General features: G+C 57.8%; 1 protein-coding gene across 1 annotated transcript; it reads right to left on the bottom strand.

The window, feature by feature from the left end:
* Positions 1-1,298: 1,298 nt before the first annotated feature.
* On the bottom strand, positions 1,299-15,185 carry DBH (dopamine beta-hydroxylase). Its single transcript, XM_083807754.1, has 12 exons — positions 14,732-15,185; positions 12,402-12,548; positions 10,814-11,071; positions 9,305-9,481; positions 8,912-9,014; positions 7,478-7,644; positions 6,721-6,864; positions 6,569-6,607; positions 5,982-6,041; positions 5,205-5,332; positions 4,446-4,605; positions 1,299-2,118 (listed from the first exon to the last, which is right to left on the bottom strand). The coding sequence occupies exons 1-12, from the start codon at positions 15,110-15,112 to the stop codon at positions 1,984-1,986; spliced, it is 1,899 nt and encodes a 632-aa protein (XP_083663880.1). The 5' UTR covers positions 15,113-15,185; the 3' UTR covers positions 1,299-1,983.
* Between the last annotated feature and the right edge of the window lie 5,117 nt (positions 15,186-20,302).

Raw genomic sequence — 20,302 nt, 5'->3', positions numbered from 1 at the left:
GGAGAAGAAGGAGTCTGACCCGTGTTTTGGCCTGTGGCTTTGCCCTGTGTAGTTTTTGCCCGTGTCCCCTCTGGGCTGCTCCTCTCAGGGCTGTGCAGGGCGCTGGCACCAGGGCTGCTCCGCGGTCCCCTCCTCTCTGCTGCCATCGTCCTGAGGTCACCTTGGAGGTGGCTCCGGCAGCTCCCAGCTGCCAGGGGGATCCGTGTGGCCTCTGAGCTGCGTGCTGCCAGCCCCGGCAGCGCAGAGCTGGCTTTGGAGGCGTCGGGGAGGGTTTTCTTTGCATGCACAGCAAACCCCCAGCAGCTAAGGGAACGGGGTGGCTGCTTCCAGCCCCTGTGCTCATCCCCCTCTCGGAGCCATCAGCACCACTGGGCTGTGCAGGCAGCCTCTGGAAAACCCCCCTGGCTGCCCTGGGGGGGAGCAGGAGGGGACGGGTCCATGGTCCCTTTGGTGGCCCCGTGGTCCCTTTGGTGGCCCCGTGGCTGAGCCCTGCACACGGAGCCCCCCACGGCTGCGGTGCTCGCCTTCCATCTCTCCCCGGCCCCTTTTAATCACAAACGACTGCAGGCGGCGAGGGACTCGGGCTCCGTCCTCCGCAGCGCAGGGAGGGCCTCGTCTCCAGCGCAGCTTTCCCCCGCCTGAAGAAATAATCACACGACATCTTTTCATTTCATTCCCTCCGACTGGGTTCGCTTGTTTTCTGTTCTCTTTAGAGCCGATTTCAGTTCCTTCGCCTCGCGCAACGAGCGCCACGGGCGAGAGTTTGAACTCTCAGATGCTTTGGTTTCGCTGGAAACATTAAAAAACCAAACCGGGGTGAGTTTGGCTCTCAATGGGAGGCGATTGCACTCCCTGGTGCTCTCGAGCTGGAAGGCAGAGGCAGGGATGGCCGTGCTGCTGTCCGTCTGTCCTAATAAATGAGGTTCACGCTGGCTACGTGGGGATGCGTCCCCCTGTGCCAGGATTAACCGCATGTCTGCTGGGATAATACAGCCTTATCTTCCTGCAAGAAACCTCCAGCTTTCACCCTATAAGCTGTGTAGGGTTGTATTCTCTGTGGAGAGTGTCCCCAAAACAACGGGAGACCGATGGCACTGGGGAGCAGGGGTGGACAGGGCAGCTCCGGCCTTCATCGAGGATGGACCGAGCGAGTCAGGTCCCTGCAAGGGAAGCCTCTGGATGCAGCGGAGGCGTGGGCAGGGGCTGGCTGGGAGGGACGGGCTCTCCTGCATCCCCTGGGCCCTTCCTCTGGTCCAGGCAAGTGTTCTCCCTTTGCAGCTCAACAGCAAAAAGCGTCCTTTTTCCTTTTTATTTCACATGTAGGTATTGAACGGAGTCGTTTTTCCTGCCAAAGGTTTGTCTTTCCCCCCGTTTCCCTCCATCCCCATCCCTCCCCCTTTCGAAATCCCATCACGCAAGTATCATTTGTTCCCGTCCGTTGGCATCTGGTCGCGTCAAGGCGAATAATCCCCGGCGCAGCGGGGCTGCGGCAGGCGGCATCTCCTTCCCTCCCTCCCTCCGTCCCCCCGGGGGTGTCAGCGTGGGGGAGCCCCCACAGAGCCACCCCGAACAAGACAGGCCCATGGGGTGCCAGGAAAGCTCGTGTGCTGCTCCCACGCTGCTCTTTGCTCTGTGCCTCAGTTTCCCTGCGGGGAAGCAAGGCTTCTCCCCCCCCCCCCCTTCCCCCCGGGGCCGCGCTGGGTTTGGCACAATAGCAAACCTCCCCATTATTATTCTGGGGGCGGAAAGCAGCATTACTCAGAGCCGGGCTTGCTAATAACGCACTAAATATAGCGCTTTCCATCCCCAGAGTACTTTCTGAACCGCTAGGGATGAGCTCTAACCCCCCCCGGGTGGAGGCAGGAGCCGGGGCAGGGATGGGGGGAGCGATGGGACGAGGCTCCCTGTGGCCACCCGTGTCACCACCGTGCAGAGGCGCATCCCATCGCGGTGCTGGCACGCCGAGGGGGACCAGGAATCAGCTCAGACCCTCTTGATCTCACCCAGCTTGAGGGGCACGGAGGCAGCAGGATGAGGCCCGGGGGCGGGCGGGCAGCGAGGGACGGGCTCCCGCAGTGTCTCGGTGATGCTGGGGAGCGGCTGCTTCTCCCACTCGCCCTGCAAAGAGAGTTGGGCACCGTGAGACCGAGGGTTTCGGGCACCTGGCCGCTCCGCGTTTCTCCGTGCTTGTAAAGACGACGTGATCTTTAATGCTGGGAAGTGTTTTGAACCCGAACCAGGATGTTTTCCCGTGAGACATCACCAATTATTTATCTCGTGGGAGCACCTACGCATCCCAGCAGCGGAGCAGATGCCCGCGCTGCGCCATATTGCACTAAGCCACCGCAATCAGGGAGCTTCCGCCCCGAAAAAACGCGTTCCCCACCGAGTCACACGGCGACAGCTCCGAGCGGCGAGCCCCACCAGCCCACCGTGCTCTCAGCCCAGGCTGTTTGCCAGCTGCTGGCGGGGAGCTTGGCTCGGAGGTGACATTTGCAACGTGCCAGCACGGTTCCTGGTGCGCAGCTGCTGCCGGGGGCGAGGGAGGCGGCAGCCGGGCAGAGCCGAGGAAGGGGCTGGCAGGGCCATCGGGGCGAGGTGACCACGGGCAGCACAAACCCTCCAGCACCATGGGTGCTGCTTGCTTTGGGGGTGCTGCCTGCAAGGAGCAATTTCCCGGGGTTAGATCGTGCAAAGGGCAGAGACGGCAGGGCTGGATTCGTCTCCTACGTGATTTGGTGGTCCGGCAAGGGGCAGGGGGAGCTCAGGCCGGGCTGGGCTCCCGTCTGTTCGCTCGTGCAGAAATGTCAGAGATGGGCAGAGCTACAGCGGGAGCGGGAGGAGGGCGGGCTGGAGAGGTAGGGCCGTGAGTCATCAGCAGGAGGAAGAAAGTTGGATTCATCGTTTCAGATGAAAAATCCTTGGAGTGTGCGAAGCAAATCAGGCCAGAGCTTGCACCTGCACCTGGAAACCCTGGGAAGGGTGGAGGGGGTGGAGAACCCCTCCCGAAGCAATCAGAGAGGGGCAGCAGGGCAGGAGAGCACCAGCTGGAGAACCGAGTGCTTTTCTGCAACCTCAAGGCTTAGGAGAGCACCTGGGGGCTTGGGGCTGTGCCTGCCCCGAGGTTTGGCCCCAGCCCGGAGCCCACCTGCTAGGGTCTGCCCTGTGCCCTGCAGATCTCCTCCAGCCCCTGCTTTGGGAGGGCATCGGGGGCATTTGGTGGGGCTGTGGGGCTGGGTTTGGTGCCGGGAGAGAGCTGGGATCCTGGGGAACTGGCACGGAGACCTCCCACCATGCTCACAGTGCCACCTCGGTGCGAGAAGGGGCTTGCTAAATAATTAACAGCACCACGTCCTTGCAGAGAGCTAGGCAGGACTGGGATCACTGAACTGCACAAATGCGTGCGCTTAATTAGAAGCTGGTGCTTGTCTCTTGGCAGAAATGCTGTGGAATAAATGAGATGTCTTGAAATGCAGCTCGCTCCGAACGCACCGAGAGAGCAGGGGGGGCAGCTCAGCTCCCTGCTCCCCTCGCTGCGTGCCAGCATCGCCTCTGCGCCCCGCCAGCCTCTTCCCAGCCGCCCCCAGCCCTCTCTGAGCTCACACAGTTGCCAGGGCTGTGATTAAGAGGCTTAATTCATAATTCTGCTGCTGCACAAAACTTCCGAGCCTCTTTTGTCCCTGCTCCAGGCTCTGCACAGCCGAGAGGTGAGGGTCTCCGGTGGTTTAGGGCTGGCAGGGGAAGGTTCCTGCCCCCTGGGAGTGACCTGGCTGGAGGGTTTTTACCTGGGAGGAAGGCTGATGGTCTTCCTCGCCATCAGCTCAGTGTCCTCCAGCACTGCAGTGGGCAGCACGACCTAACTTATCACGGAAGCTCATTACACTGATGAATGGCATCAGGAACCGATGGTGATAGGGACCATCAGTGGCTTTAAATCTTCATCATCATCAATGTCATGAGCATCGTCACTGGGCCTGGGTTTTGTTTGTTTTCTTTCTGAAGCTCCTGTGGTCCTTTATCCTTCATGCCTTGCTGTAGCTCCAGGTTTGGAGATTGCACAGATGCAGTGCGTAATGAGCTTGCTCTGCTGGGACCTGACGTAATTGGCCCAAATCCTGTAAAATGGCCTCACAGTCCTCCTTGCTTCTGCAGACAGCCCTGCTTTAACACTCCGGGCTGCTCAAAGATGTCAGTAAATCGCTTTATGCAAATGCACATCCTCTAATTGAATCCGCCCGAGCGCACCCAGCGTGCCGGCGGCTGGGGCACGGTGCTTTAAGTGCTGCTGGTGCTGGGGTTCCCCGGGCAGCTCCAGCTCCCTGCTTTGGGGCCACAGGGTGCAGCCACGTCCCTAGCCCATCGAGGAGCCGATCGAGGAAGTTTTAGCCCTGGCCTGGAGTTTTGCCATGAAGCACGTCAGCCCTGGGTGGCAAAGCTGTACGTACCGGGAAGCGGACGGCCGAGGATTTGTTGCAGTGCATGGAGATGGGGGCGAAGCCGTAGAGGGATTTTAGCACGTCTCTGTTGAAGGTGTTCCAGGGGATGGAGGAAAACTGCTGTGGGACTGAGACCTGCGGGCACGTGCAGACCTCCTCGTCGTTGAACCTGCGCAGGAGAGATGCCAGGCCGAAAGGCAGCCAGGTGGGCTGGATGTGCCGCGTTCCTCCCGGCCTGAAGCTGGACCCGGGAAGGCTCCAGACTCTGCACGTGGCAGCAGGAAACACTGCCATGGCTGGCACCTTCGGGGGAAGACTCGGGGCCACCCGGTGTGCCTGTGCCTAGGACGCCCTGTGCAAGGTCAGCACCTCACCCTCTCGCCAGGGGCAAATGAGCCTGCTGCTCTGGCAGCGTGGTTGGTGCCTGCCTGGGCTCATAAAATGTACTTTGCAGACAGAACTGCCTTGCGCTGGGCCTTGCAGGGAAGTCCCATACCCAGAAAGGTCTCCTTGTCCTTGGGATCCCCTCTACCTCCAGCCCTAACAGCCCTGATCTGGTGCCTGCTCTGGGGGATGGCGAGGGCAGGACTCCTTCCAGCCATGCCCCAGCACGTGGCTCCCCAAAACCTGCACCCCCCCCCAACAGCCCCAGACACCACCGCTGCGTATCCAGGGCCTGAAAACCTATTTTTATAACTTTTTTTCCAGCATTGCCAGCAAAGGGCTCGGCAGCGGCCCCTCTCCCCTTCGCACAGCCTCGCTCTGTACCTGTTCACGAGGCTGAAGTACCGGTGCAGGTAGCCCGGGTCCACGGCGCTTTTGCAGAGCTCCAGCTGGGTCTGGGGGTAGTAGTGCACGTAGTTCACGCACATCTCCTCCATGATGCCAAACCCGCCCTGCGGCACACACGAGGGGGGGCTGGGGGCAGCGCCGGGCAGCAGCCCCCAAATTTTCCCCCCAAACGTTGGCCGTGCCAGTGCCCAGCTCAGCGCTGCCGGAGCCACAGGGGCAGCAGGAGGGGCAGAGGGGGGTATGTGGGCACCGAGCTCCCCCCTTTACGTGCACACACACCGTCACGCACACTCGGCTCGTCTGCCCACCCGCCCTTCGTGCAAGGACAGGCTTTCAGGCTGGAACGTGTGGTTTACATTAAAATGCAGATTCCCTGTAATCCCTCCGCTATATTTAGCTTCGTCCCTGTTGATGGTACCTCTGACAGGCTCCTTTTTTTTTTTTTTTTCGCTGCCTATGTAAGGGAATAACACGCACTGTCAAAAAAAAACGCCGCTTCTCCTTAATTACAATTAATACCCAGCAGAACGGTTGGTGATGGGAATCAGAGTGGCAGACGCTACTTCTCGATTAGCACCTTAGCATCCCAGCTGCAGGAAGCGGAGTCCTGTGGGTTCACTTCCTTGCCACCCTTCTCCTGGCTTCTGGCTGTGATTTAGCCCCGGTCCATGCACGTGTTCCCCCCCCCCCCCCCCTTTCCTGCACCTTGGGGTGCAGGCACTGACCCCGCAGCGCGCACGCAGCCGCACTCACCACGGTCACTTGGCTCCTGTCCTCCGTGTTGTAGGTGCAGGCTGTGATGAGTTCGTCGCCCTGGGGGGTTCAAACAGACATGGGGGTGTGGGAAAGTGCAAAGTTCCCCCTCCCCAGGCAGCAAATATCAGGACGAGTGAACCCGTAACACAGCAGGACCTCCGCGCTCTTTCGTGGTGCAAGTCCACAGGCAGCATCGGTGCCCCCCCAGCATTTGCTCACCGTGCACCCCCCTGGGAGATTCCCTACGGCCATACCCCAGGAATTGTGTTTCCTGCTTTCCTCACTTCCTAAGAATTTCCTCCGGGCTAAAGCACCTTAAAAAAATCCACGTAGGGACATTTTGCATTGCCCAGCTTGTACCCAACGTGGTGCCACGGCTGCCTCCCCCCCTGCAGGGCCACCCCAGGAGCCTGAGCACAGCCCGGGGATGGCTTGGCTGGGGCTGAGGCTTTTGAGCAGGACACCACGAGCAGCAGCAGCAGTGAGGGAGCAGCGGAGAGGAGTCCAAGCCCCTGGGCCGCAGTGGGTCTGTGAGGGAGTACTTGCTGTGATCGGAAACCGCCACGATTTTTGGAGCCACTCACCGGAAAAACTGCAACCAGCTCCTTCAGCATGCGGATCTCCTGAGAGGGGGGAGAAAAAGGCACCGGGTCGGAGCGGTGCCGTGCCCCGGCACCCATCTGTGCCCGCGGGACCGGGTGTCCCACAGGTGCCACCCACCCGCACGGTGCCGTACCTGGAAGTGAGGGCTGTAGTGGCCGTCGGCGTTCACCACCTGCCGCTCCCTGCCGTCCCGCGACAGCACCGTCACCACTTTTCTGCCCGCCAGGTGCGTGTGGAGCTGCGAGGCGAAGATGCGGATGCCAGCAGCAGGCAGCGCCTGGGGAAGGATGGCTTCAAGCTCAGTGCCTGGCCCCGTCCCTCTCCCCTCCCGTGCGTCCCCGGGCTGTGAGCTTGGGATGGGTCCCCCCTGGCTCCTGGAAGGGTTTTGGGGGCTGCTGGACCCTCGGGGCAGCCCAGAGGTGAGCTGTGCAGAGGGGTAGATGCTCAGCCTGCTGTCATAGCCAATTAATGCCATGCCATGCCCCAAATTAGCAGGATCTGGACGCAGCTTGCTTCCTCGCGCTTGTGGCACCGACGACTTCTTTCGGGTAGGCCCTATAAAAAATACCTACTAAAACTTGCCTGAGAGCAGGGTGGGCGGTTTGAAAACATACTTGAGCGAGCTCTTAAGGAACTCCCCAGGAAGCAGAAGCCAATCTTTGCGTTTCCATAGGGGAAAGCACCCAGGCATGGCACAGCAGTATGTTTTCCTAGATGGCAACGGTACTCGGGGGAGACGGAGCAGCTGGCTCCCGAGGAGCTCTGCCTTCACGGGGAGCTCAGCTCATCCCAACCAGCTGCTCAGGGCCAACTGCTGCTGGTTGTGGGCTGTGGGGTTTTTCTTTCCAGCACGACCCCAAGGGAAGGGGCTCGGAGGGCTGGGCACTCACCCGCTGGGTGCACTTGTCGGTGCAGTACCCGGTGAGGACGAAGGCGGTCTCGCCCGGGGGCACGGCCATCACCGGCGTGTAGACCAAGCCCAGCTCCATGATGCCGGCGTCGTAGCGGCGCAGGCTGCCCGTGTAGTAGAGGCGGATCCCCGAGGAATCGCGGCGCCCTAGTGGGCAAAAGGACGGGGTGGGAAGTCACTGCGGGAGAGCTGAGAGCTCTCGGGTAAGGTCAGGTGTGAAAAATGATGCTCTGCTGCCACAGGTGTGGGGAGGGGTGCCCAAGCTTCTCACTCACAGCTTTTTTCATGTGTGCTATTCCTATTGTTATAAAATCCTAGATATTTTCGTGCAAGAGTTGGTTCCCCAGAGAGGTCACCAATTCCTCCCAAGATAAAGGCAAGGAGTGCCTTTGGAGAGCCCAGAGCAGGACAGGTCTCAGGGTGCTTTGGCAGACTCAGAAGCATGGCTCATTGCACCTTCTTTAACTGATACACGAAAAAACAAAGCTATGCATTTACTGGGGACCTGCCAGGAGGGGAAATGCTGGTGGAGCAAGCACCCCCTGCATTTGCAAAGCTCCTGGTCTCTGGTGCATTCGAGGTTGCTCTGTTTAACCTCTAGAGCCCACACGCAGCTGGGGGGGGGGGGGAGGCAGAGGGAGCCCCGGGCCCTTGGGTGCTGCAGAGCAGAGCCGAGCCGGGCTCCCCGCAGCAATGGGGAAGGTGCAGACCCAAGGAGTCGGGCTGGGGCCGAGCCCCCTGTCTCTGGGCTGGAGACCGCCAGGGGATAAGAATAAGGAGGGAGACACTATTGGTTAACACACCAAAGCTGGTAAGTTATGAAAGACGTGAGCTCCATATTTATAGCTGTGTTTCTTCTCAAGTTGCCGAATGTGCTATGATTGATCTACAGTACATATGCTCCGGTCTCCTAAAAATACACTTGGGTAGTCAAGAAGTTACTTGATTTTATGTAAATGAAGAAACTGTGTTGTTTGGAATCCTTTTTTTTTTTTTTTTTTTTTTTAAATGTGTCTCCTGACAACGTTATCGAAGCAGGAATACCATTAAAACAACATCCAAATCCCCCCGTCCCCAGCCAGGCTGGTGCTGTCTCTCTGGTGACTTTGGCATCACTGATGCTCTTGGCTCCGAGCTCAACCCCTCCACAGCTCCTTCCACAGATGTCGGGAGGCACCCACCAGCAATCCCAATAAATATGGGGCTTGCCACGGGTCATAGCCCTGCAGGACCGATGTGCAACCCCACTGCTTGCTGGGCTCCCCTCCCCAAGCATCCTCCCTGCCTCTGGGCACGCGTGAGGATGGGTCCAGCCTCTGGTGACACCCCCGGCAGAGTGGCAGTCCCCATCACCCCCCCAGCTCTCCTGTGTCTCGCTGGCGAGGTGTGGGGGCCGCGCCACGTCCCCACTCACCTTTGAACACCAGGGGGTTGTGATAGTGAATCTCAAGGCGCAGATATCTGGAGGAGCCCGGACCGCCAAAGGCAAGCCCTGCTTCTTCGGGGTAGTAGAAAGCCTGGAAGCAGAGGGAGGGCATCAAGGGAGGAGGGTGTCACATTGATTTAGGGAGCCAAAGGCATTAGGGAAGGGGATGTCACACTGATTTATGGGCTGGGGTGGAAATGCAGAGGTGTCTTGGGGGAGAGTAGGGGGGAGGTTAAAAGGGGCTGAACCCAAATCTCAAATGGGATTGGAGCAGCCCACACAGGGATGAGTCAGGCACCCATTCCTATGAGAAAGGACTGGGAAAGGTTGAAAGATGGCAGGAAAGGTGCCCGGGAGTGAGGGGTCCCATCGTGCACCCACCTGTGCGCCCATGGCCCACGCGGCAAGCACGTGCCGGCAGTAGTTGAGCTGGTCTGGCTTCATCTTGGCGTCGCAGGGCCCGTTGTAGCGCGGGATGCTGTCCAGCTCGGCGGCGCACTGGAAGACTTCCATGTGGTGCACCAGGGCCTCGTTGCCCGCCGTGATCACTGGCTCGTACTGCAAAGCAGCGTCCGAGAAGGAAGGGGAGATGTTAGGACCGTTTGCCAAGGCCCCGTCCCTGAGCGTGCTGTTTGTGCAGCCCAGCGTGGGTAAGTCTGCCCTCAATTCTTGCCATGAGATGGGGAGGGAAGGTTGCTTCGGGCACATGGACCAAGGACCAAGAGCTTTTGGCTGGCTTTGGGACCAACCCAGAGTCCACCAGAGCTTGTGGAGAAACACCTCGTCCCTTCCCTGCAGGTGGCTGCACCTGAGGAGCAGCAGAGCTCGGGCTGCTTCGTGGTGACCGAATCCTTTGCAGACTTGCTGGGCTTAGAGGACTTCGGTTTCTCACAAAGAGGGTCCTGGCCCCACTGCCTGCAGCTACCGGGTTTCATGCCCAGCCAGGAGCTGCTGTTTTGGGCACAGGCAGGGGGGATTTGGGTAGAAAGAGCGACTTCAAACGCCTGAGGAACGGCTCCGGCTAAAAGCGCCAGCTGTAGAGATGATCTGCAGCAGCGGGAAGATATCAGGAGTTACGCACTTTTTACTTACACACAGATGATTCATTTCGCACCATCTGTTGGGGAGAAAATCCTCCTTCTGAGCTTTCCTTTGCGGCGTCGCCTCTCCCCTATAAATCGCTGAGCACTCGCTTCAGCTCCTGTGTCAGGCTTCCCCTCTCCCTGCTGCGTGCTTTTGGCCCCACGGGTGCCGGGTCGTGCTGTGCTGGGGATGATGCTCCCAGCACCTCGGGATGGGCACTCTGCTGCCACAAGTCTCTGTCCCCACCCCCTTGGGGATGTGACCCGAGCAAGTGCAACGCAGCCGCACAAAAATTGTCTTTATCTGTATGACTTTTCCTTTCTTTTTTTTTGCAATATGCCTGATCTGTTAGAGGGCAGTTCATATTCTGGCTTGCTCTGCCCTGCCCTGGCCAGGCTTGTTAATTTGTTTGCCGTGTTTCTGTATTCCTCGTGGCACATGGTGAGCCATAATCCTGCCCCTGATGGCTGCAGCTCTCTCCTCTGCAAGGGAGCTGCTCTGAGCCCTGCCCTCGTCCCCATTCAATGTGCCAGGAGGAAAGTCACCATGGTCCCCATTCAGCGTGCCAAAGTCACCAATGTGCCACCAGATTCAGGTTCTCTAGGGGATGTGAGGTGCTGCTGGCTGGTGGGCTGGCTCAGGGAGGTGTTTTGGTGCTCTGGGGGTGCATTTGGGACTGAAACCCTCCCTGCGAAAGGGCAGGGGAGAGGTGGGCTTTGCAGAACAGCTTTGAGGGACCTGAACGCAGCTGCTGAGATGCACCAGGGAAAGCATTTCTCCTCTTTCACCTCTTCTCCTGCCTCTTACCATGATGATGTGGTGCTTGGGGAAGCCGTCTGGCAGCTCTGCCATGTAACACCAGTAGGTCGTCTCCTGGCTGGGGATAATGACACCGGGGGCCGTTATCTCCATGGTCTTCATGTCGCTGGGCAGCTCGGGGATGGTGATGTTGGGCTTTAGCAGCTGCACCCTCTGCAGCCCCCTGTGGATGGCAGAGATGTTGATGGCTTGCAGGGAGTGGACGGGTTTCTCCAGGATCCCATAGATGAGGTGCACGGTGCCGTCCTGAAGCAAGAGCAAAGCGTGGCAGGTAGTTTTGTGTGTGGGATACCAGAGAACGTGAATCTCATGGACAATTGGCACTGGTACTGGTGGCATGAATTTGGAAGTAGGCCCTAGCCCCTCTCCAAAGGGGAAACCATCCTGGCTTCAGCAGCATCTCTCTTTGCTGGGCCGTAGATTTAGGGGAATTTATTTCACTAGCATGTTTTAGCATCGAGCGATGATCACAGAGAGTTCGCTACCAGTTGAGAGAGCCTGGAAAGCTTTCCCTACATGGCACTGGTTTCCAGCAGAAGTCAATATCGGTACCTCACACCTCTCCCCTGTCCCTAAAGGAACGGCTCCCCTCTGCTCCCTCGGCCCTCCTGAACTGCAGGCTGGGGTGGCCACGTGGATCCAGACCCCGGGCAGCAGCTTGGGGGGGAGCAACAGAAACAAAACTTCTCCCCCAGACCCTTTCTGCCAGCTTCTGTTAGGGCATCAGAGAGGGTCTGCTGAAAGCACAGTGGGCAAGGAAGGTGCTGCTGAAGGCACTCAGCTCTGGACAGGAGGTAAGAAGGAAAGGAAAAGGGAGTCATTTTCTCTCCAAGGCTAAGAATAAAGACCTGCAAGTCTTTCCCTGGTTCACACACAGATATTTTTTCCTCCGGGGCTCTCCGTGTTTTGGCAGACACCTCTCACCACAAGGCATGCCTCCGAAAGCTAGCAACAAAACCTCACGGCTGCTCTGTGCCCATGGTGGCTTCCAAATACCCTGTCCACCAGAGGATTTCATCTCAAACGAGCCTCGTGGAGATTCCTGCCTGCACCCGGGGGCTTCCCTTTCTTGTCTGAGACCCCGAAGCTCTTTGACATCCCCAGTGGGGCCGTTCCCACCACCCACTCGCAGACCCAGACGCTCACAAGCACGCAGCCCTGGCTCCACTCGCTGCACCTTCGCTCGGCTCCTGCAGCCCCCCCCTTTGCCTCCCGTTGAGCAACACCTCTTCGTAACACTCCAAACACTTGGCTCCCGACTGCAAGCCCGAGTGATGCAGGAGGGTATTTATATAGACCCAGCACATGCTTACCAGGAGTGGATGATGCAAACGAGCTGAAATCTACGCGTTAGAGAGGTTTTTAAGGGGTTGTAAATAGATGGTGCCAAACATTACTCATGGCGCGGGGCTGACATCTGTAGCACGCTTCCTTACTGCACTCAGCAGCACAAACACCCGAAGCCATCCCAAAAAACACAACGGGGGTGAGGTCTGACCTGCAGGCTGGGGGGGTTGGAGCTGTGGGGTTCGGATGGGGCCGGCGGTGCCGCACTAGGCTGAGGGCGATGCCGTACCTCTATAAGGTAGTCCTTGGGGTCACAGGTGCTGAAAGCTCTTCTGAAGAGGATGTAGAACCCCTCGGCGGCGCTCTGAGCCCCCAGGAGCTGGTAGTCCTGCTGCGAGTCCATGTGGAGGTGCCCCTTGGCATCGCTCCAGGCATCCTGCGGGAGGACGGCACCCGGTAAGCTGGGGGGTTGCGCGGATCCTGCACAGCCCCGGGGGGCACGGTGGGGACCTCCAGTGGTGCACGGGTTCTCCTTTGGTTCACCAGCCTTTGGTTCACCCTCCTTTGGTTCACCAGCGTTTGGTTCACCAACCTTTGGTTCACCCCCCCTTTGGTTCACCAGCCTTTCAGAGGTGTGAAATACCTGACCCAGCACCGATATTCTGCAAAAAAGACCTTTTAGAGCTGACATGCATTTGGGGAAAGGAGCTGGGGGAGGAAAGCCTGCAGGGTGGCATCAGTCTGCGTTGTTCTGGGTGTACGGCTGGGGGCACTTTCTGAGCAGGGTGATGTGTTTTCCACGACCCTTGCCACAAGCCAGCTGCTCTCGATTTGAGATCAGCCCCCTGATGGGCTGCAGTGTCAGCCCTTTGAACCACGAACCCCCTTTAATGCCCTGAGCTCGCCGTGGACAGATTGTCCCAGGAGCCAGGCAAGGCTGAAAACTGCTCTCGGTTAATGGTGGTGACAAAGCCACGCTGGGAAGCAACGCGGTAGGCTCCTCCTGTGCTTAGGGGTTGGAAGGGTTGGAGTAGAAATTTTATAAATAATATAAATAATTTTAATAATTTGGATTAGAACAACATCTTTGTCTTGATTTTTGCATCTCTTGTTTGTGGCTTTTGTTTACCAAGAAAAGGCCCCTGGGAAGTACCTTGCAGCACCAATACTGGTGGCACTGGTTCTCTCGTCTCGGGGGAAGAAATAAAAGAAAAAGAATAAAGCATCTTGGCATCGTTTCAGCCAGAAGTATAGAGTGATATTTCGAGAACATATTGTCCTTAGAGGGGGAGAATAAAATCAGCTACATGAAGCTAGCATGACATTTGTTTTCATAGGAGTGCGTTGTGCAAATTAATCTCATAGTACATGGGGGGGTGAGCAAATTTGGATCTCTTTAACAGCTGACATCCTTATCCAGCAGAAAGACTGCTGGGAGAGAGAAAACCAGGGCTGTAGAGGTTTACAGAGAGCTCCTTGCAGGATGCTGTTCAGCACCAACTGGAAGAGAAAGCCCCAATGCTGCTCGGCGTTTAATTCAGCGCTGTTTGTCTTCCAGTGAGCACAAGAAGGCAGATTAGCAATGATCCTTTATGTTTTTTTTAACATGATGCTGTGAAATACTGTAGCATTTGGGTCATCACACATCCTGAATGGCTGGTAATTAGCAGGAAAACAGTACAGATAATAAGCCCTCCTTTTCATCCTTTCATTGCACTGCAGATCACATTGCAGCTGATTGTGAAAGAATATATTTTACGGCTAATTTCAAGTAAGCAGAGAGGTAAAATTTAACTTACTGGAAAGCTTCACACAGGGAAAATGTGAATTGCTTTCTGCAGTGAAGCACAATTGCAATAAACCTAACGTGGTGATCTGGGGACAGGGAGCTGCCGGAGGGCACGGGGTGAGGTATTGCAGCTCCAGCCCCGGCGGAAAGACAAACCGCAGGAGAGCCTGGACAAACGGACTGTGTAAGAAAGGACAAAAAAATCAAATGGCAAAACTACAAACGAGTTCCCCCTCCCCATCTGCTACCACCGGGCATTTGCATACCGCCCAAATACTTCTGCCTGTTTAATTTCTGATAACACCACGCTGCTGGCAGGCGGCCGTCGGATTGGGTTTTCCCGTGTCCTGTTGATCTCTGCTGTAGCTGCAAACGTGAGTTGCAGGCGGCTCATTGGCGCTGGCAGGAGCAGACTTGCTGGTTGATAACTTTTGCGCTTTCTCAAAGTCAGGAATGGGAGCGGTGGTTAATTTTTAATGCGGCTGAGGGCAGCGCACAGGCAAACCAAGCTGTCGATGCAGCCTGCGTTTGCGTGTAGCCGAGCTCTCTGTGCAACCACCTGTTGGAGCGCTTGCGGATGAGTACAGCAGAGTTACTGCATTTATCCCTTTCTCTTCGGATTTCAGATCCTATACCAAGCCCACAGCATAGGCCTCTGGACCAGAACCCCCCCAGCCCTTTTGGACCACTTTCGTTGAGCAGCGAGAGCAGTCCAGCCCCGCTCAGCCCCGTGCTGTGCTCTGGACCAGCTCTGCCCCAATTAAATAGATCAGATTCACCCGTCGGGCAGCAACCCCAAAAGCAGCCGTGACAAAACACGTGCAACTCACCCCAAAATACGAGCTGTGCCCGTCGCTCCAGAGCACGGCCAGGTCCGCATTCTCAAACTCCCCCCGGTCCGACATCCCGAAGAGGAGCCCGAACTTGAGTTCCCTGCTGAGGATCTGGAAGTACACCGCTTGCTCGGGGTAGCTGACGTTCCAGGAGAGCTCGAGCAGCCCCTGGGGATCGAGGGGCACCTTGTAGGGAAAATAGGTGCCGCGGGGCGCCGAGCCCTGCAGGGCGGCCACCAGGATGACCAGGAACACGGCGATCATGGTGAAGTACACGGACGCCACCTCCCGCAGCTTGAAGCCGGGGCAGGGGCACGGCTTGCTGCCGGAGGTCTGCATGCTGGGCAGGACGGCAGCCGCCCTCCTGGCTTTTGCCATTTATGCGCTGGCCCTCCTGGGCGAGCCGGGTAAGCGATACTCTTTAATTGCATTTGGTTGTGGGGAAATTGGATTGTGGTATTGACTCCCCCCCCACCCCCCCACCTCCTGGCCAAACACTTGTCATTCTCTGCCTCCCCTTAATTGGCTCTAATTGCACATGGACATTATCAATAGCAATTGAACTCGACTGGGCTGATGTTATTTGCTCTTAAATCATCCTTAGTGGCTGCAAAGTGCCGCTTTCTTGCAAGCTGCTCCTTGCACGGCCATGCTGTGCCCTGCCGCTGCTGCCTGTCGACGGCTCTGTGTGGCCCCGCTGTGGCTCCCGTCGAAGGCCCTGCCTGCCTGCACCTTTGGAGGCGTTAAATAGTTGTTATTCCTTTGTTTTTGTAGCAGCTGGGACTTCAGCTCTGGTTTGAAGATACCCTTTTGTCCCCCACCATCCCCCTTCTCGTCTCTTTGGCCTGCTGCGTTCTCTTTTGGATATTAACTTTTCTGCGCTAACCGGAACGAAGAGCCTCAAGCTCTGATACACACACACTGCCTGGTTTACACTCGGAGCTTGTGGCCCCGTTGTATCAGTGCCAGCTCCCGTGACAAGCAGCGCCCTTGGATGCCTCCCGGAGTCCCCTCCGTCCCCGTGGAGCTCGGGTTTCGCTCGCGGTCCTTGCAGCAATGTCGCCGGGCAGAGCTGGTTCCCCAGCGCTGCGTAACGCGAGGATGGAGCTCGGTGCCCGGTGTTGCAATGAATCATCAACGTGTGCACCTCTGCTGCACTCGATGAGGGTTCTCATCGTGTCCTGAGACACGGCGGTTATCCAGGGGCACGGCGATCGACCCCCGGTGTTCTCCTTGCAGGGTGACCTCTGGCTTACGGGTGCTCTCTCACTCAGCTTTGCCAGGCAAAGACCGACACAAAGCAAAGCTGACGAGCCGAGCTCTCCAGACGAGGGTGTCATCGGCAAACCCCAGCTGCTGCTGGTGTCAGCTTCAAAATCACGTCAGGATGGCACAGTGAGGAGGTACCAGAGACGGGCTGGGAACGCTCCTTCCCCCCCGAAGCCTCTCGGTGCCTGCAGGAGGTGGCACCGAACCCCGCAGCACCCCGGGGAGGCTGCAGCAGGCGGGGAGCAGCCGAGGGGCTGCACCTCCTCGGTGGCACCGCTCAGCCCCTCCGCACCCTGCAGGAGGAGGCAGCGTCCCCGCCGTGCCCCCGGCTCCTGGGCTCGGTCCCGGCCGTGCTGAGCGAGATGCTGGGCTGGCAGCCTCAGATGGGTGTCCCTCGGATGCCAGCCCCGGTTCCTCGGGCAGACGGCTGGCTGCGTGACAAAGGGCCCTGAGAACAGATTTTTGCCTTGCCCCGTTCCTACCCTCCAAGCACGGCTTCTCCTCCTCTCTTGGCTTTGTTTCCGAGTTGCAAGGGGAACGAAGCCGCGCTGTCAGCGTGGCAGGAAGGAAAATGATCCTCGTCGGGGGGCAGGAGGGGGTCCTTAGCTAACGAGCTCTACCTCCGTCTATTAGAGATGAATCCCCAGGTTGCTGGCATGTGCAAGTGGAGCTCCTGAGCTTTCCTGTACAGAAGGAATTTGCAGCAGAACAGCATAAGGCGAGCAGGTCAGCTTGAAAACAGCTGAACTTTGGAGATAAGCAGTGGGAATTTACTTAAAGAGGAGAAAAAAATATGTATATCTCTCCCCCGCTTCAGTTTCTCCAAGCCACTGCTCGTAAATCCAGGCAAGAAGTGAGGATCAAGCCTTCCTCTCCTTGCTCCTGGGTTTATTTTAGGACTTGAACGAGATGTAGCAGTGCCAGTTTGCTGACTCCAACCCCCCAGCTGCTTGGGGCAGGCACAGAGCGGGTCCCACAGGTGAGAGGGACACCGGGGGGCCGCGGGTCCAGCCTCTGGCCTCAGGGCAGAGCACAGAGACAAGGCACGGAGACAAGAAGGTCTCGCCGGCGCTGACACCAGCACCATTGCACTGGTGCTAGCCCCTCCCAGAGCCCCTCTGCTCTGCTCCTGCGGAGGCTGCCCAATTTCCCCCAGGCACAGAAGAGCCGAGAGCACAGTGATGCACAGAGCACACCTGCAGAGTGCCCTCAGCCCCCGGAGAAGGGCCGTGTTTTATGGACGACCCCCCCAGACCCCACGCTAGGTGCTGTATGAACCCCATAAGCCTCGCGTACAGGTAAGCAGGTTTACACACAATTGATGCACTGAATCGAAGCAGGCAGCGCCCCTCCGAGCTCTAATCCCTGGCCTCACTAATGTGGATGCCAATTCGATTAAGGCGAGGGGGGGCACGGAGGGACGGCTCCTGTCTGCTCCCGCAGAGCCGGGGCGCAGCACACGCGCAGCATCCCGCGCCCCGGGGCTCTGGCAGTCACAGCCCCTGTCCGCGGCCAGATCCTGCCCTGCACCGCTGTCCTGATCCAATTTCCTCGGCGCTGATGAGGTTAGGCAGCCTCTGAGTCAGGCTGGACCCGACGTGGTTGCAGAGGGAGAGGAGAGGTCTGGCACGTAGGGGAGATGCTCACGCAGGCAGGTAGGGCCCGGGGACCCTGATGGATGCTGTCTGCGTTTCCCCGCTCTGGCCAGACCCACCCCGTGCCCCTGGGCTCCTGTCACGTTATTTCCCGACAGAGGCAGTCGCTGTTTAACCCGCAGAGCTCTGGTCAAGCTGGGATGCTCAGAGGGGATGGCACCCACCAGCGGTGGGTGGGAAGAGGCGTTCCCTCCGCATCACGCATGAGTTTGTCCTACAGCATGAGAGCTGCAAAGGAGAGCAGCACCCTTGCAGAGCCGCTGCTCTTCCCAGCTTCTTGCTTCCTCCTAAGGTGTTTCTCTTTTTTTGTCTTCCTCAGGACCGAATTTTCTCTCTCTCACACCACCACAGGGGTCTCCCCAGATCAGGGCCAGAACTGGACCTCAGCTGCCCTGTGGCTCAGCACTGCTGCTCCTGCTTCTCCTGGAGGAGCCCGAGCTGCTCCGGTCTCTTCTGCCTCTCCTCTCCCCTCAGTCCATCGCCCGTGGCTCTTTGCAGCTGCAAAGGCAGGCAGGTGGGCTGCAAAGAGCCCCATGGCACCATCGGGGGTGATGCAAGTGCAGGCAAAAGGTCAAAGCTAGGAAAAAGCGAGCATCGTTTGCTCCTGGGAGGCATGGCCTTGCTGGGTGCCCGAGGCCAGGTGGACTGTCAGGTCCTTCCCAGCACAGCCCAGCATCCCAAAGACATCCCTCCCCTACTGCTCCCCCCAAAAGCTGCCACCGCCGAGCCACCTAATGAAATCCTCCTTGCCTGTGCATGCTATATTAGGGTTTCCATGGATATGGTACCACAAACACTGGGCTGTGGCTTTGTTATATAAACAGGAGAGATTGCCACAGACACCCAAAATATCTGAAAGGACAGGAAGAGACAAAGGCGGGCTCCGGGTTTGTTTATAAAGGGTTGCGTGATGCAGCGGGTAGTGCCAGCGGGAGGTGGGAGAGACCTGGGCTAGGTTTGGGAGCTGGAGCACAACCAAGGGGACATCTCGGTGATCTCGGACTCGGCAGCTCCCGGAGACTCCCTCCGGTCTTCCACAAGATCTTTTTAAAATGCTCAGAGAGGTGCAGCTGGCGGGGCTGCTTGCTGAGCCTGCTCGTGCCCAGGAGCTGTGCACCCCGCAGGTCACGGTGTGAATTGGACCTTCCTTCATGCTCAGGTACATCCTTGGCCCTGGTGGGGAGCAGGACCGATGGTGGTGGAGACGTGCCGTCTTCTGCTCTGCCAGAGCTGCCCACACCCAACCCAGCTCAGCAAGACCGTCCAGCTCATCCTGTGCCGTCTCAGGTACAGAGAGTCCCTTGGACCGTTGGAGGAATCGTGTAATTCAAAGAAAAAAATGTCTCTAGAAATGGAGGTGGAATGTAAGGGAGATGGAGACATCAGTGGCTAAAATTGTATTGCACTCCCACTCCCCTGCCAATAAAAACACCATAAATAAAGTGGCTTTGCAATAACCAGCTCCACGCATTGTAGCACAGATTCACGAGTCCCTGCCAAGGATGCTCGAGGCAGGATAAGCCCCACTCTAGGCTCCTTCTGCTATTCTCCAGTCCAACTATTCCCCTTGTGGGTGCTACCCCAAGCTCCCAGTCTGGGTCAGTGGCCTCCTCTTCCCGTCTCCCCTTGTCCCCTGTGGGTGACATCCCCACCCCACGGTGCTGCAGCCCCCTTGGGGCTTACAATGCCCTTCTCCACGGGATGCTCGCTTCCCACTTCTCTTCCCTCCGTGGCTCTCTGTGTGCGTCTGAGCAGACACCTTTCCACGCTTCATTATCGGGCATGTGGTGTTGAATACCAAACTCGGTAAGATTTGCTTTATCCTTTAAAAACCCCCCAGAACTGGTGTGTGTTTGTCAGACGCACAACGCCCTGCACGGCCCTTCTGCATCACCTGTCAGCCTTCATTTTGCAGCGCTTGCCTTAACATCCGTGCGGTGACCCCTTGCCTCTCTGGAGCGGTTTTCTTTGAGCTGGTCGGGAACAGGAGCAAAAGGAGCTGAACTCACCGCGGGCACGGCTCCAGAGGAAGGGCTTTCTGCCAGGTGTTTTTTTTTTTTTTGGGGGGGGGGGGTTGGTGCCAAGCCCTTCTGTGTGGGGCTCTGCTCCCTGCTGCCAGCCTTTCTTGTTGCTTTTCCTCCAGCCATTGCCGTCTGGCACGAAGCTGCTTCCTGAAGGCTGCACAGCAAGCCAGCCTCAGCATCAAGAGGAGCCAATTCATGGGGCCAAAAGAGCCTGAGGAGCTTGAAGATGGAGCTTAGCAGCAAGGGTCGGTGCACTGAACGACAAAGGCTGCACGTAGATCTGCCCTGCATACTTGATGTCTGTAACAGACGAGTTAGCAGAAGGTAAAATAAAGGGTGGCTGTAGTGGATGAATATGATTGACACCAGAAAACTCAACATGGCTTCTGTATGGGGAACACTTGCCATACTCTTGGCAGCCTTAAAGGGGTTGAATAAGCTTGAAGGGGGGGAATAAGCAATAAGAGAAACACGAGGGTGTGGTGGGCATCCTTAAATCCAGCCCTCTGCCTCTCTGTGCCCTTCCTTTGCCGTCCCTTGCAGCTGAAGCAATGGCTGTGGAGGAGCACTTGGCAGTGCCAGCCTTGTGTGTCGGGACGTGAGCTGGCGGGTGCGATGCA

Source organism: Anser anser (genome assembly GCF_964211835.1).
Source record: "Anser anser genome assembly, chromosome: 21".
Taxonomy (NCBI): Eukaryota; Metazoa; Chordata; class Aves; order Anseriformes; family Anatidae; genus Anser; species Anser anser.
Note: the sequence above shows the minus strand (reverse complement) of the source record. Positions and strands in the feature narration are given on the sequence as shown.

Coding starts and splice junctions, on each gene's coding strand:
- DBH (XM_083807754.1), bottom strand. CDS start 15,112: ATGGCAAAAGCCAGGAGGGCGGCTGCCGTCCTGCCCAGCATGCAGACC. Junction 5,333..5,981: donor ACAGGAGCCAAGTGACCGTG/GTGAGTGCGGCT, acceptor TGTGTGCCGCAG/GGCGGGTTTGGCATCATGGA. Junction 4,606..5,204: donor TACTTCAGCCTCGTGAACAG/GTACAGAGCGAG, acceptor TCTCCTGCGCAG/GTTCAACGACGAGGAGGTCT.